The sequence below is a fragment of the Malus domestica genome, chromosome 02 (assembly GCF_042453785.1).
Source record: "Malus domestica chromosome 02, GDT2T_hap1".
In the NCBI taxonomy this organism is placed as follows: domain Eukaryota; kingdom Viridiplantae; phylum Streptophyta; class Magnoliopsida; order Rosales; family Rosaceae; genus Malus; species Malus domestica.
In genome coordinates this window covers 11,363,699-11,381,473 of record NC_091662.1, presented here as the reverse complement: position 1 = coordinate 11,381,473, position 17,775 = coordinate 11,363,699, and the positions used below count along the sequence as shown (strand labels likewise).

General features: G+C 37.1%; 2 protein-coding genes across 2 annotated transcripts; one reads left to right on the top strand and one right to left on the bottom strand.

The window, feature by feature from the left end:
• Nucleotides 1-1,215: 1,215 nt before the first annotated feature.
• Nucleotides 1,216-6,067, top strand: LOC114820358 (protein HYPER-SENSITIVITY-RELATED 4-like). Its single transcript, XM_029090957.2, has 3 exons — nucleotides 1,216-1,956; nucleotides 2,330-2,960; nucleotides 5,263-6,067. The coding sequence occupies exons 1-3, from the start codon at nucleotides 1,556-1,558 to the stop codon at nucleotides 5,755-5,757; spliced, it is 1,527 nt and encodes a 508-aa protein (XP_028946790.1). The 5' UTR covers nucleotides 1,216-1,555; the 3' UTR covers nucleotides 5,758-6,067.
• Nucleotides 6,068-7,045: 978 nt separating this feature from the next.
• Nucleotides 7,046-8,853, bottom strand: LOC114820350 (AAA-ATPase At2g18193-like). Its single transcript, XM_029090951.2, has one exon. The coding sequence runs from the start codon at nucleotides 8,726-8,728 to the stop codon at nucleotides 7,217-7,219; it is 1,512 nt and encodes a 503-aa protein (XP_028946784.1). The 5' UTR covers nucleotides 8,729-8,853; the 3' UTR covers nucleotides 7,046-7,216.
• Between the last annotated feature and the right edge of the window lie 8,922 nt (nucleotides 8,854-17,775).

Sequence of the window (17,775 nt, the reverse complement as noted above, 5' to 3'; positions counted from 1 at the left end):
GTGATAATTAAAAATGAATTTAATATTCATAGGGTCAGGTTGCATGCGACAATGAGGTAAAGAAATGGTGACTTTGGGTGATGATGATGTGACAAGACCTAGAAAAGCTAGGTTTTTGATGGTGGTGTTATGATGACATAGGAAAGCCTAGCTAGCCTAGGTTTTTAGTCATGGTAAGATAAGTCAGAATGAGCTTTTATTATTTTGAAAAGTTAGCCATATGAAGATAGGCTTTAGCGCCTATGCCGTGGATCAGTCATTTTACGAGTTTGAGTTTCAGTCGGTTTCTACAACATTATATGATCGTGGAGAGCAAGAACTTCAGTTCTATAAATACAGAGGCGATGTGCAACGTGAAAAGCCACCTCCAACTTAACACACAAACTGCCCTGTGCAAACCCTCGCTCTACGTGAAACTTCTCAAACATCTTGAGATTTTTTATTTTCTTTTTCCGCCAATACATCTTCAGTTTGGATAAACAGCACTGTAAAGGCAACCGGGGAACACCTTCAGTTTGGATAAACAACACTGTTGTCGTAGAGTCAGCCGACCGTGAAGCACCTTCAGTTTGGATAAACAGCACTGCGACGAGGTCGACTGGCTATCTATCCAAGTCTCGATCGAGAAGGATTTTCAAATCCTTATTGGCAGAGGTCATCTCATCAACTTTCTCGGCGAAATGAGGTGTTACCAGGTTACTACATTCGGCACCTTGAGAGCCGAATTTGATATTGAACTTCGCAGAACTAGCAGCCTTGTCTTTAGGCTCTAGAACTCGAAGGCTGAGAGTGTTCCTTCATTGGCCGCAGTCGCAAGATCGAGAAGTCAGCAACTCACCCAACGCAACATCAACAAATTTTACTCCTCGGCCGAGCTCGGCCGTCGAGTTGGCACCGCATTCAACCGAATGACATAGTTAGCTCATAGATTATTTGGCCTGCGCACCACGTAGGCTTGGTAGTTTTTAGGGTCAACAATTATGCTTTAAAATATATCAATAGTTATTACTTGAACTATATTAATAATTACATATATACATTTTTTTTTGCTAGAACTAGGTGAAGAACAAATTACTCTATTATTGATTTTTAAGCAATTGTTATATTTGTAACAATATTATTTGGATTTGTTTAAATTTCATAATTTGTGGGATATTAAATGCATAAGTGCATGAATTAAATCCCTTAAATGATGCTAGAGACCTTGATCAAACTATTTAAACAAATAAGATTGCATTCTAACAACTAGTTGATTAGGAACCAGAACCAAAATGACCCTTAAAAAAATAAAAAATTAATTTCAGTCCTTTGACTCCTTTCACCTTATATCCAGAACCCCAAGTCTTAATTTTGAAGTAAAATCCACTCCTCAAGGAAGAAGCTGCGAAGGTTCTCTTCATAGTTTTGAGTTGAAGTCAGCCGTCCTCATCAGCTCAATTCACACTATTTCTCACTCGAACATTTTCTATATATAGAGATAGCCACATTTGAGATCAATATACTAAACAGATTACATATAATTAACCAAAACCAAACTTTCAGTTCACATTCCAGAATGGCTTCATCTTCTTCTTCAGCTGAAACCAAACTGGCAACAGCCAAGACAATTCTATCAACGGCAGCCTCTCTGGCTGCCACGGCAATGGTAGTAAGGTCAATCGCTCAAGACCTCCTCCCCCATGAAATCCAATACTACTTCTTCTCCGGCATCCGAAACTTCTTTAGTCGATTTTCGTCACAACTCACCATGGTCATAGAAGAGTTCGATGGCCTTGTCAACAACCAGATATATGAGGCTGCAGAAATCTACTTGGGTGGCAAAGTCTCCCCGTGGACGAGAAGACTTAAAGTCAGCAAGGCCGAGAAAGAAAACAACTTCACCATCACTATGGAAAGCAATCAAGAAATTGTGGACGACTTTAGTGGAGTTAAATTCACTTGGGTATTGGTATCCAGGCATGTTCTGAAATTCCCATTATCTTTTCATAATTTCTCTAATATAGCATAAAACTGTTTATATTGTTTGATAAATATTTGATCAAATTGAGTCTTGAGTGAATGTGCGCGATCTAATGAATTTACAGTTTGACAACATTAAGCATGTGTTTTATAATATAAGATTTTAAGTTTGACTGTACCAATCTAGATCAGTGATCGATCAAGTTGATTTTTGCCTGAATATATTTGTCTGCCTAAATCATAAGTTTGGTACAAGAACATTGTTAGACAACATATAAACCGTTTTTCCAATGTGCTGATAATTTTCTGTTAATATGTTTGTCGATATTTCTCTAAAAAATAAATCTCGGTATTTAATACCTTGTTACAGGCAAGTTGAATCCCAGAACTTCCACAACCCTAGAGACCTCAACTCAACTTTGAGATCAGAAGTGAGATCCTTTGAGCTGAGCTTCCACAAGAAACAAAGAGACTTGGTGCTAAACTCTTACCTCCCACACATTGTAAAAGAATCAAAGTCCATGAAGCAAGAAAAGAAAACCCTAAAAATCTTCACACTTCAATCTGACCACATGTACTACAACCCAGGCGACACATGGACCTCCACAAATCTCGATCACCCGGCAACCTTTGACACGCTGGCATTGGACTCGGAGATCAAGAATTTCATTCTTCAAGACCTTCAAAGGTTCACAAGGAGGAAGGATTATTACAGAAAAGTTGGGAAGGCTTGGAAGAGAGGTTACTTGTTGTATGGTCCACCGGGGACCGGGAAATCAAGCTTGATTGCTGCAATGGCTAATTACATGAACTTTGATATCTATGACTTGGAGCTCACTGCGTTGATGTCCAACTCGGAGCTTAGGAGGTTGCTGATTGCAATGGCTAATAGGTCGATATTGGTGGTGGAGGATATTGATTGTACCATTGAGTTGCAAGATCGAATGGCTGAGGGCAGACTCAATAGAGCTTCAGACCCACGTGGGTCCCAAGAGAAACAGGTTAGCATTAAGTCTTTTCTTCTTGTACTGCATGCCCTTTTTTTTTTTTTTGGTTCTAGGTGTTTAATTTGATGTTCACTATTTTCTCCCTTATATATTGTTTTATTTATTTTGTTTGAAGTGTGGAAAGTGTCTTTCATTGGACTTGAATTGGAAATATAGAAAAATATACTTTGCTCCTTTTCTGAAAATAGTCATTCCTCCTCTCGATCGTACCACTTTGAAATTATACATGTGCAAAAACATTTTTTTGTATGTTTTTAAGGAAAACTAATGAAAATGGCTTGAAAACTTTGAGTTTTAATGATAAGGACAAAATAAAGGGTAAAATGAATAGTACCATGATTGACTTTTTAGTGTAAAAATGTGGTTTTTCATTAAAGTGAACAGTACCGGGTGCTTTTCGTTAAAGTTCCCATGTTTTTATCAGTTTTTTATGAATACATGTCAGGGTGTATTTGACACATTACTAGAAATGAGTTTGTGTTTTGTGATGCCATTATTTGAATAAAATAATGTTATTTGTATTCTTAACCCTTCTGTCTCTTGCTAAGACACTACAAAATTTTCTTCGCTTTAAATTAAAAAATAAAGTGTATTAAAAGGGTACTTGTCGTTGGGGAAAATAAAATTACCGTCAATCTTTAAATAATAAAATAGTCGAGCAATATTCAATAAAATAAAAAAAATAACATTAATATAAGCATACATCACAATTATAATAGTAAGTGAAAATGCTCTTATATTAAAAATGTAGTTAGCAATGTGCTCTTACACGAATGCATAAAATTAAATTAAAGGAAATCCGAAAAAATTCATAGAACGAATTAATTAGAATAACGTGAAAACCGAGTCAGAGACAGCACATGCCATAATCTTGTGAAAAACCAGACTTTTTTTGTCATATGCATTATATACATTGCACATAAAAACCATCTCTTCCGGGTTGAAGTGGTTTGGCAATATCTGGTTCAGTCTCAGCCTCGGTTCATATGAATATTGAATTTGTTGACCAATGCGAACATCCAAAGACAAAGACTTTCCAGGAGCTTCAGAGAAAGTTCCTTTCGATGCATATAAAAAGCAATTGCGTTTCCTCCAAGTTGAGTTTCATTTGATGTGATGTTCCACTATATACTTAGGAGTGTGCTATGCAAATATTTTTTTTTTTTTTTTACTTTTCATACACTATTTATTAATTTCTATCATTTGATTTTTTTTTAAATTCATTTAATTTGACTGTTATAAATTTAAAAAATATGTAAAAAGTAAAAATGAGTGTGTGGATAGCACATTCCTATACTTAGAGCATCTCCAATGGAGTCCCTACAACAGTATAGTTCCTAAATATAGGAACAAATGATTTCCAATGGGCCGGAATTGAAGTTTTCAAAGTATCTTAATACATAGGGACTCGCCAGATATCTTAAAAGAAATCTCAAATATGAAAACTACATATAGGGACTTAATGGTAGAGATAGTTTTTTTTTATTTTTATCAATGGTTACAATATTTCAATGAAATGATTAATAATTTTTTAATATTTTAGTCCCTATATTTAGAGATTATACAATAAAGAAGTAGGAAAACTAACAAAAAGTAATTTTTTTTTTTTTTAGTTTTAATGAAAAATGACAAATAAAGGTGTAGTTAATAGTACCAGGAAAAGGTAAAAATGCGATTTTTCGTTAAAAGTGAACAATACCGGGAGTGTTTCGTTAAAACTCCCTAAAGAATTTCCATTGTAGACAATATTCTTTTAGGGACTCAAATATTCCTCTAAAACTCTTAAATGAGTCCTCAAAAGTGATAGTAGGAGTTCCTAAGTAGGGACTCTCATTGGAGATGCTCTTATTGTCTCACACATAATACTTTAATCATAAATGGAATCTACCATTCATATTTTACATTAAGATTTAGGGTTCTTACACTAGTAGATACTTAAATTCAATTTTATACTCACACTTAAAGCCTCATTTTGATTTATTTTGTTATTGCATCGAATTGTTATTGCACTATAAATAATATAAAAAAAATTGTAATGTAGTATGATTCTTTAAGAGTTTATCATTAACATTATGAGTTGCGGGAAACTAAACTAATAAGTACAAAAAAATATCATAACTGCTTCACATTATTATCGACATTGTTGATCACATATTTGGCAAAGTAGCTAGAGCCCATTAACAGGAGTAAATTTCAGCTCTATACAAAACGTGATAAAACATTGTCGACATTGTCATGTTTGTCATAAATTCATATGTATTATTTTCCAAGCTAATTGAAGTCATGTATGCAATAGGTGACGCTGTCAGGATTGCTCAATTTCATCGACGGCCTTTGGTCGAGTTGCGGCGATGAAAGAATTATCGTGTTCACAACCAATCACAAGAACAAGCTCGACCCTGCACTGGTGCGCCCTGGTCGCATGGACGTTCATGTTCACATGTCCTATTGTACCCCATGTGGTTTTAGGCTTCTAGTTTCCAATTACCTTGGAATTAAGGAGCACATTTTGTTGAGTGAGATTGAGGAACAAATTGAAGCCGTTCAAGTAACTCCGGCGGAAGTGGCTGAGCAGCTGATCAAGAGCGACGAGCCTGGCGTTGCACTGCAAGGCCTGATTGAATTTTTCAAGGTGAAGAAAAAGGAAAATGAGGAAGCTGCTGAGGCTAAGAGGAAACAAGAACTAGAGGCTAAGGAAAAGGAAAGTAGGGTTTCTCAGGAAGCTAAGAGTGAGATGAAGGGCAGGAAAGCAGATAATGATGAAGATATTAACAAGAAAGTAGATGATTAATTAGTGATGAATGTTAGATTTATTTAATTGTATTAGTTGGAAATCAAACCCTTAATTAATTTCTTTGTGGTGTCACTTCCAACACACTGTTGAGTTCTTGTAAACTAAATATATAAGCTCATATGAGGCTTTATTTTAGTTTACGTTTGTATTGTCATAAGGGACAAATAAGCATGATATCTCACCATGATTGGATGAGCTAGCAAGCATGATATCTTAACCATGATTGGATGAGCTATCCAAATTATGTGTGTTTTTTTGTCTTTGTCTGTGATCATAAACTTTATTGGAGTTCATGAATTGGGGTTGATATTTGCTTTTATATTTATTTAATCTAATTATTAGACTAAACAAATAAAAAGGAAAACTGAGGGACAAAATTAATAAAGATTATATAGAGTGTACATAAATTATCACTTTTTTTTTTTATAAAACCCTCGTATATACCATGAACTGAAGAGATTTTACTATACAACCAGGGTACACAGGTGCCCATATTGCGCAACCAAGTCTACGAAGCTGCGGAGAGTAATTTGTGCACGAAAATCAGCTCCAACGCAGAGTATCAGAGTTAGCAAGAGCCCCAAGGAAAAGAACCCTGGAAAGGCGATAAATTGGTCGATTTCTATGAAGGGATTGAGCTCAAATCATGTGATGTAAACTTGTTTATACAGTCCATTTATGCTTTGTCATTCCGTATGCAGTGAACCATCTCATCAGATAAAAATCAATTTGGAGGAAGCTCATTGGCTTTTTACATCGAAAGGAACTTTCTCTGAAGCTGCCTGAAAGTTTGTCTTCGGATCTTTTTTACATTGGACAACAAATCCAATTTAATTATGAGTAATACTACATAGACTAAATTTACAAATTAAATGATGTGTCACCAATATAAATGAGCACGTCTATCAACGCTTAAGTAATCAACCAATTGTCAACTTACATGTCTTTTAATTTTCAAAATTTAATTTTCTTAGCATTATTCATTAATTCAATATTGTGTCATGTATAGTGCCTATATATGACAAAAAGGCCAAATTCTTTGACTGGCACAAGTCATTCTTTTGACCAAAGAGGGCAAAACAGAACCTAACATTATTCTATATCATTCAATTTTTTTTTTTTTTTTTTGTTTTTGTCAAAAGGTAATTTTATTACCAACAACGAAATAGTACACGCAAAGAGGCCCAAAAAACACACTAAATACAAGAAAACATGGACCCAAAAACACACAAAGCCCGAAGTCTACTTTGGAGCCCAGCACACACAAACCACAAAAAAAGGGTAGTTCGGAGAAACGGGGCTGGGCTTATTGCAAAAGACAGTAAGGGAAAGGAAAAGAAAACAGCAGGAACTGCCACCAACCCTGGCCATAGCAGGGCCGGCGGCCAAGCAGGAAACCTGAAATGAAAACTAGAACTCACACTACGGTGAGAATGTCCCTCACCCACACCATCAATCAAGTTAAGCAAGCCATTACATCAGATTCAGAGTTTTCGAATCCAACGATCCCTTCGCCGTCGTCGTCAACATGGTCAGCACCATCCGTTTTCTGCATTGCTGCTTCCCGATCTTTAATTTGGTTACTCTCTTCCTCCTTTTTTCGCTGCCTCTCGGCCTTCTTACATTTGAGGAAATCGACAAGTCCTTTGAGCACCACATCAGCGTCCTCGCTCGTCATGAGCTGCTCAGCAACCTCTGCAGGGGTCACCTCCGCGCTCTCTATCAACCCTTCAATTTCCCCACAGAGCCGATGAGGGTTTTCGTCACCAATGCCAAGGTAGTTCGACGCCAAGACCTTGAATCCACTTGCGGTGCAGTAAGACAAGTGAATGTGCACGTCCATTCGTCCCGGACGCAACAATGCAGGGTCTAACCGATCCTTGTGGTTGGTTGTGAACACAATAATTCTCTCGTCACCGCAGCTCGACCACAAACCATCAATAAAGTTCAATAGGCCCGAAAGCGTCAATTTGGTTTTAGAAGACTGTTGCTTCTCCTCCTCCGATTCACGATTTTCGACATCAATGCTGGAATCAATGTCCTCAATTGTTAAAATCGAACGATTTTTAGTGGACAACAATATCTCCTTCAATTCCGAGTCGCCGTTAATGCTAGAAAGCTCCAAATCATATATGTTAAAATGGAGATAATTTGCCATGGCCGCGATCAAGCTAGATTTTCCGGTGCCGGGAGGACCGTACAACAAGTAGCCTCTTTTCCAAGCCTTCCCCACCTTCTTATAGAACTCCCTCCGCCTCACAAACCTGTCCAAATCATTTTTAATCATCATCTTAAGCTCGGGGTCCATCGCCATTGTTTCAAACGTAGCCGGGTGCTCCAGACTTATCGAACCCCAATCACCATCGTCATCATCACTATAGTACGAATATGAATGTCGTGTATAAATTTTCACAACTGTGTCTTGTTCTTTAATTGCATTGGCTCGATCAAGCATGTAAGGCAAGTAGGAGAGGACAACTTTGTCCTTGTGCCTCTTGTGGAATATTAGCTCGAATTGACGCTTTTGATCACGACTAGAGTTATTATCGGATTCAATGCAGACGTAACGCCATTTTAGGACAATGTTATCGAAGGTATCGATGACTTCTTGGCCTTTTTCGATGGCGAGGCTGATGATTTTCTGTCGAGGTGTTTTGCTGACCCGAAGACGTTCGTTTGAGGGACCGATCTTGGTTTGGAGGTAGACATCCGCGGCCTCGTAGACTTCGTTTCTTGTCATGCCAGCGTTCTCATCAATGACGAGAGTTAGGTCATGGGAAGCCGAGAGAGGGGTGAATAGACGGAGAAGGACAGATTCTATGTATGCGCGGACCCTGTCGGGTACAAGGTTTACGAGTTCGTTGGCCGCGGTGCGGACCAACATCATGAATGCAGCGAAGGAGGCATAGGCTGAGAACAAGGAGGACGCGTTTGTTGGCATTTCTTTGAGATTGAGAGAAGAAAACATTGTGTTTTTTTCAAGATGTGCAGAAACATGAAGTAATGAGGCGTTTTTATTTCAATTTTTTTGCTTAGTTTCGAAGCAATTCTGCCTTCTGAGTATATTCAGATGCGGTTTCCTACTTGCTTAGTCTCTTCTGATTATTCAGAGACGGTTTATATAGAAAGTAGTAATACATTTATCATCTTATTAGACCGTTATTTGTATCATCTTTCTTTCTAATAAATATAGGGTTTGCCAACGCATGTGGATCTCATCTCTATTAGAGAAATGATACAAATAAATTATAAGAATAATAATTTTGTTTTATATATATACACTAGTCTATTATTTGTTATAAAAAAATATTATATCATTTTTTTAGGAAAAAGAAAAAATAATTTAAATGAAAAAAAATGTGCGTGGAAGAAGGGGAGGGGTCGAAGTGGGGGATATGGGGTTAAAGAAGGAAAGAGATTCTCTTTGGATCTCTTCCGTCAAGGCCATTGAATCTTTGACATTTGAAATTTGATCAAACGACTAAAAACAAAGGTCTCCTTTAAAAGTTATAATAACTTTAGTCGTTAGATCAAATTTCAAGGGTCCAGATCACTTGATCTGGTGACCTTGGTGGAAGAGATCCGAAGAGGATCTCTTTCCGGTAAAGAAAACCTTCCAATTATTTTTATTTGATTTTTAAATAGGATGTAGTATGTTTACATGGATGTGAGGTTTGTGTAAAAAAAAAAAAAGGTAATGTTACACTTATCATCTAATTGTACTCAGTGTTTGAAATATCCTAGATATACTCGATATTTCCACGGAAATATCCAAAATTCAGGGAACGATATGGAAGGAGATGGTGAAGTCAATTTCTGGAAATCAGTCAAACTTCACCCCATATCCACGATATTTCTGGAAATCAGTCAATTTCCTCAATATTTTCGATATTTTCAGGAAATATCCAGTGTTTGCAGGAAATATTCATGAGCCAATGCTTTTTTTTTTTTAAATTTATTTATGTATTTTTTATTAATTTGTCTTTATGGTAGTTTATTTTAATAAAACTTATGCTACTTTTATGACGAAAATTTCAATTAAGTTATGTATAATTTATTCTTTCTAGTGAAACGCTTTATTTTATTACTTGTCATTATAAGGAAGTTTTTCTTCTCACATATCACATATTTATTGTTTACATTGTATCTAATCATTAATTCTTGATTCATACATGTGTTGTGGTTTCGTATGACATTCCCTAAAAAATAATTTTATAGTTTCATGTTTTTGAACAAATTTCCATCATTTCCATCGAAGGCAATCTGTCACAGCCCGTCCCGGGATTTTATATTTGGGGACGTGAAATGACGGATTTACCCTTAGCGGGTATTAAGGTATGTGTGTGTGACGTTATTTGGTTTAACTTATTATAAGTTTTGGATTAAAATTTTGGCTTTTGTTAATTTTGTGGTTAGGGAATTAGATGAAATGGATGGTGAGGATAGGTGTTGGACACCTCACACACTCCCTGTCCTCTCCCTCTTTCCCGTAACTCTCTCTCTCATCCCTCACGATTCTCTCACACTCTCTCACCCATATCGTACGGACCTCACCCAAAACCCTCCAAAACTCCGTGGATCGAAGCAAACAAGGTAAGATTCTTTATCCTTGTGATGTTCTGAGTTGATTGGTACTAATTTTAGGAAGTGAAACCCTCGGAATCGTCGTGAAACCCTAACCTCGAAAATGTGCACTGTTCATGCACACGTGAAATGTTGCATTTCAGGGAATTCTAAGCTTATAGTGAGCTTAGTGAGGTCCCAAGGAAGCTCGGAGTGCTTCGTTTGAAGGTTTTGGACGTCGGGATCACTAGGTTCGAGTTTGGCCGGTTTTTCTTGGATTTTCCCGGTGAGATTTAGTTGTTTTTTTGAGCTTTAACGTAGTATATCGTGAATCTACATGTTTGGGGCTTCAAATTGATATAAAATATGAAGAAAATGGTTGAGAAACGAAGGAGAACAAGGAGTTTCAAATTTGGCCGGAAACCGGCCGCTGGAAAGTTCAATCCGGCGAGCCAAGGTTAGGGATGATGCGCGTGGGGGCGCGTGCAGCTTCCAAAAATTTTTCTAAAAATTTCTCGACGTCCGTGACATCAAGTAGGTCGATGTGGTATATTCATATACCCAAATTGAGCACCGTATGAGAAGTTATTTCGAATTGTTGGTTATGTGTTTAAATTAACGTTTTTATAGTTGTTTCGCATATAGGTGACACCTATCCCGAGGACGAGCGCATCCAGGGATGTCACGGGGGTTACGACCCATCGACTTATCAATGAGTGGGCAATTTTGTTTTCGTATTACCTATATACTACTGTTTTCCCAGAAAATGCGTTTATATGAAATTATATTTCTAAAATGCCATGCATGCATATTATGAGTTATGAATTGATAATTGATGCATATATATGTGTGTGAATTGGTGTCGTGGACGCACAGGTGAGTATCAGGTGAGTTTATATGGTTTATATGAATGAATGATGATGTGATTGCGTTGTGAGCTCATAAACTGCACCTTTGGTATTAGTGCTTATAGTATTCACCACACCGCACGCTCGCCTTGGATCCAAGTAGGTGGATGTCGTACAGACCACTAGAGGTGGTTCCGATATGCCAGTCGTACAGACCATTAGAGGGGTTCCAACTGGTGGGTGACTTTAGATTATGTGCACATATGATTGATGAGAGAAGCACTAGAGCGTATTATTTCACCATCTTAGTCGTACAGACTACTATAGGCAGTTCCAACTTATGTGCAGTGTAGTGCCGTACAGGTCACAGTTGGTGACTCCAGCAGGGTCGTACAGGTCACAGTTGGTGACTCCGGCAGGGCCGTACAGGTCACAGTTGGTGACTCCGGCTTGATGGGATATTGAGCTATAGAATCAGCTGTACAGGACCACTGCAGGGTCTCCGGTTGATTTATTATTTCACCTGATTATATTGATGCATTCATATTATATTTTGGCATGACATGGCATATTCCTTCTGAGATGTTATGTTGATAGATGGTAAGCTGAGTTTTGATGATATATATATATATATATATATATGTTTATATACTATTTTTCTGGGAAAGTATACATGTTTTACGGTGAGGGGTTAGAAACGTTTTAAATAAATGTTTTTGGAAAATCTTTGGTTTTACTCACCCACTCACCTTTGTTTTGCGCCCCTCCAGGTTCTAGTTAGCAGTTGGTGGCTCACGAGGTCTTTTTCGGCATTCTGACAGACGTTCTGCATGTAGGACTCACCTGCGGATGTTGTACTTTAATTATGGTCCTACTTGACTGCACTTATACCTACGCTCTGAATTCGTGTGTTTTACTTTATAACTCTCTCTTGTATGCTAGTAGGTTATGCTGCTAGTGGTTGGTTTAAATTCCTTCATATTTCTGTTATATCTTGCTTCCGTGTCGCACTTTTGGCTACGTCACACTCACGTGACGGCCAGCACGCCTTGATTTTAGGATCGGGGTGTGCCACAATCAATATCGATATAGATATGCGATATATCTATCGATATTTCTACAAATTTGCATATTGATATTTTCATTGATACCGATATTTTAAATACTGGTTGTACCACATTTGTACAATCTCTCTAGTAAGATAGAGTCTGCCAACGTATATGGATCCCCATCTATATTAGAGAGATGGTACAAATAGGTGATAAAAATAGTATTTTTGTAAAAAGAACAAAATTTTTGTTTTATGTAATTAAAAAATTGCCCATGTTTTGACGAGAGGGTTAAAATAGTAATTTTAAGAGTTTTGGTTGACTAACATAATTCTATTAACATATGGTTTAGATATTAAAGAATGTTGTTTTTGACATATATCTTGACACATGCTTTTGTGGCTCTCATTCTGTAACTTTTTTCAATGATATGAATCACCTATATTTTAAAGGAAAACTAATGAAAATGGTTTGAAAACTTTGAGTTTTAACGATAAAGACAAAATAAAGGGTAAAGTGAATAGTATCAGGATTGATTTTTTAGTGTAAATATGTGGTTTTTCGTTAAAGTGAATAGTTCCGAGAGCTTTTTGTTAAAGTTCCCATATTTTAATTCATCACTCACAGATCATTCTTTAAAAAAAAAAAAAATTAGACAAACCTAACTTCATTGAGACATTCTTGACAAAAAAAAAAAAAAACTTATTGAGACATTCATTTTTAGTAAAAGAAAATTGACAAATACATTTTTACAAAGAAACACTAAATTTAATCCAATTATCATATGACTTTAGATTTGGGTGATTTTTAGTAGATATGATCTTTGAGGTAACATATAAAAGAAAAATGGTTAGATCGTTGAAATACATTACGGAGTAGATTCCATAAAAATGTATATCTCTAGATTCTAACCCATTAAAGAAATAATAAAAACAAAATACTTTAATTTTTCTATACAGATCCATGTTTAATCATATGTATATTATTTCTATTAGTGTAAGGCTAAAAGAGCGTGTGATAATAGCTTCTTATACACTAATGGATATGAATCATGAGTAAAATATTTGAGCTTGATATTTGTCATGGCTGAAGTATGAATGGAATGATGAACAACAAGAATTAGGCTTTTTTGTCATATGCCCTGTGTACTTGGAGAAATTTTCATTATGACTGGAACACAGGTAGTACATTATGTGTTTTTATATAAGTAGTGAGAAATTTCATTTTTTAAGTTATTAACTTTTTAACACACATATCCCACTATTTATATAATGACACGTAGTGTACCATCTCGTATACCAATCATACTGAAAAATCTCTCGTATACTTACACACAGCATCTAATTAGATTGGATTTGTAGACCAATGTAAAAAAAGATCCCCGGCAGCTTCCGAGAAAATTCTTTTAAAAGATCCAAAGACAAAGACTTTCCGGTAGCTTCCAAGAAAAGCTCATTTCGATGCATGACAACTGCCATTGCGTTTCCTCCAAGTTGCGTTCCATTTGATGTGATGGTCCACTATGTACTGATTGTCTCACACAAAACACTTCAATCACAAATGGAATTTACCATTCATATTTTCAGTGACAGAGTCAAAATTCTAAATGAGAAAGAGCCTTTCACAAATAAATAAATAAATGTGTGTACACACACGTGTGTGTAAAAGTTGAATTCATGTTAATATATGCAATTTGTATAATCTTCACAAATCTGAAAGACTTCTATTAAATTCATTACTAAGAAGAAAAATATGTACCAACCCAGACAACAAAGTAAGAGGTAGACTGTGGAAGGCTAAAGAAAATACAAAGAAGTTGAAAAAGAAGGATAAGGGGAAGGTCCGCAAATAAAAAAGAAGGTGGGTTGCTTTAGAAAATTATAGAGTGTATATTACTGTTAGCTGAGAGAATCGAATCAGTAGTAGGGTTGCTTTTCCCATTTAAATTGCACGTCCCTTTTAAAAATCCCCCTACCAAACTCATTATTTCATTAAAAAGTCAAACAAATTCAAAACCAAAATAGCTTAATGACTTGCTTCATCTTCTTCCATGAGGTTCACACCTCTGTAAATAAATATTTGGGGCTGTTGGTTGATTTCATACACCTTTCACAAAAGTCAGGATGGGCCTCAAACTACCCTAGTCCCTTGGTGGCTCCACCACTACATATTTTACATTAATTTTAGGGTTCTCACACTAGTATATCACTTAAAGCCTCGTTTTGATTTATTTTTTATTGCATTATAAATAATAAAGTTTTGCTACTTAGTAGTACTGTGACAACACGTCCCTAATTTTACAATTTTAGAAATTTTAAATGCGTGAATTGACAAAAATGCCCCTAGAAGCGAGGGTGTTGACTTTCGTGGACTAGCGTATAGTGAGACGTACGAAATATTCTTTTAGCGTATTTTTGTAGTACTCGACAATACGAACACATAGGCAAAAACAAAATCGAATTTGGAGATACGATGTAGATTTTATGAAACTATGAAACGTGAAGGGCGATTTGGTAATTTCATATTTAGAGATATTTTGTGAGCCACGTGGGGCCCACACCCCACTTTTGCCCTATCCCGTGTCCTCTCCCTCCAGCAATCTCGATTTCTTTCTTTTTCAAACTTTCTCATTTTTTTTAACTTTTGGACCATACTCTTGTTAACACCTTACTCCTTCTTACTAAGTTTATTATTTAAAAACTCTATCTCTCTCCCTCATTACCATTTTCTTCTTTGAAAACAAAGAGGCCAAGAAGGCCATTAACGAACCACGCCATTCTTCCCCTCACTCCCGTGTTTCCTATCACTGTCTCAACCTTCCACTTTCTCTCCAACTCTCTTGGACCTCTATCTCTATAAAACTCTCTCATCTCTTAGCTCTGTCTTACCTCTCTCTTTCTACAAGTGCAGAGAACCACCCCACACCGTACCACCCTCACCGGAACGACAAGCATCGCCACACCACCTTGTCACTCTGACAATCCATTTAACTATTGAACCACCACCACAATACCAGTTATCAACCTCCATTTGAAAACTGAGCTATTTGGTCGTGTACGGACCAAGGAGTTTGTATTGGTTTGATTTTTCCGATGAGTTTCTTCCTTCCACGACAAAGTTGGGAATGCAGAACCATGTCGGGGAAGAACTTCCAAATTTATGGCGGTTTTCGAGCCGTTTTTCGACCAACTCCGGCCACGGTCGAGGAAACCAAAGATATTTTCTTATTCCTTGTCCTATGAGCTTCGATTTGATATCTTGGAAGGCTAGGTTTAGTGAAGATTTGGTGTGGTTGGAGTTGGGATTATCCCGACGGTTGCAGCGGCAATCGGTCGGAAAAGAAGAGAAAAAAAAAAGGCCTTAAGCTCAAGCCTGGCCCAGAACCTAATCCAAGACTTTGGCCCATAAGCCCTTAACCCAAGTCCGGCCCAAACCTTTGGGCTATTATTCCAACAGGCCCAATTCTGAAATGGGCTTAGAATATTCTAGGAATATTCTCTAGAATATTCCTAGAATATTCTTTGTGTTGACTTTTTCGGAATTTTCTCGGAAACTGTCATAGACTAATCTCGACACCTCGAGTCCATTTTTTATATCCATTTAGTGAAATTTCAAAGTTTTAAAATAGTTGACCGTTAGGGCGGCTCGGTTGACTTTTTATGGTTGACCGTTGACTTTTTACAAAAATTTTCGGGAACCTTCCTTAGCGAATTTCGACGCCCTGATTCCAAATCCGCATTCCGTTTTCCCAAATTTATTTGTCTTAATGGAGTTTTACTAATGGGTCCCAATATTATGCTTAGGTGCGATTACTATCGGAGACTCCGGCTTTCCTAGCTCGAATGGATGTGACATTGCAAGTAACTGTGTGTGGGTTTTTTCTTTTATATAGTATATATATAATTGTTAGTTTCCATTTATACATTTCACAAAGATTTTTCTATAATACGCCTAGATTAGCGTGATGTTTATAAGATTTAGCACATAAATAGAAATTTGTTAGCACGATATTGGAAGTGTCACATCTTGGCCTGGGCCCCCACCACATCCCGGGCTCGACTTCACCGTAACACGATATTGTCCTCTTTGGGCCCCGACCACACCCTCATGATTTTGTTTCTGGGAACTCACACAAGAATTTACCAGTGGGTCACTCATCCTGGGAATGCTCTCGCCCGAACTTGCTTAACTTTGGAGTTCCGATGGAACCTGAAGCTAACGAGCTCCCAAAAAGCTTCGTGCTAGGTAGAGATAGGAATATACATATAAGGCTTACAAGATCCACTCCCCTAAGAGAAGTGGGATGTTACAATCTACCCCTCTTAGGGGTCCTACGTCCTCGTCGGCACACTTCCGGCCAAGGATTGGCTCTGATACCAAATCTAACATCCCACATTGCTTATGAGAGTGAATCCTGTAAGCCTTATATGTATATTCCTATCTCTACCTAGCATGACGTCTTTTGAGAGCTCATTGGCTTCGGGTTCCATCGAAACTCCAAAGTTAAGCGAGTTCGGGCGAGAGCATTCCCAGGATGGGTGACCCACTGGGAAGTTCTCGTGTGAGTTCTAAAAAAAAAACCGTGAGGGCATGGTCGGGGCCCAAATTAGACAATATCGTGCTAAAGTGGAGTCGAGCCCAGGATGTCGTAGGGGCCCGGGCCGAGATGTGACACTTCCAATGATGAATTTGTTGGAGCAAAGCTATACCTTGCTAACAAATTGACTGAAAGAACTATATCTGGTATAGTACATTGAGCTAAATATAATAAAACACATATTGCACTCAGATAGGGTACTTCTGGACCAAGGACCATTTCATCATCTTCTTTTAGACAAAATGGATCTTTCTTAATGTCCAAAGAACGAACAACCATTGTCGTGTTGAGTGGATAAGCCTTGTCCATGCCAAATTGCTTCAGGATTTTTTTCACTGTAAGCTAATTGATAGACCAAAATTCCATTAGCACAATGCTCGATCTGCAGGCCGTGACAATATTTTATTTTTCCAAGGTCTTTCATTTCATATTTGCTTTTCAGATACCCAGTAGTTTTATTGAGCTTTTCAAGGGTTCCAACTAGGTTCATATCATTGACATAAACTGCCAATATAGCAAATCCAGAATTTGATTTCTTAATGAACACAAGGGCAAATGACATTGTTGGTATATCATTCTTTGATCAAATACCCACTGAGACAATTATACCACATTCGTCCAGATTGCTTTAGCCTATATAATTATCGCCTTAATTTGATTGAGAGCATACCTCGTGGTTTGTTAGTCATTTCAGGCAACTTAAGTCCTTCGGGGACCTTCATATATATGTCAGTATCTTATTTTTCATATAGATATGCGGTGATAACATCCATAAGTCACATGTCAAGTTTTTATGAAACCACCAAACTTATTAACTAACGGAACATAATTACGTCCATTACAAGAGAGTATGTCTCCTTATAATCAATTCTAGGTCTTTGTGAAAAACCTTGTGCAACGAGTCATGCTTTATATCTTGCAATCTCGTTTTTCTCATTGCGTTTTCTTGTGAATACCC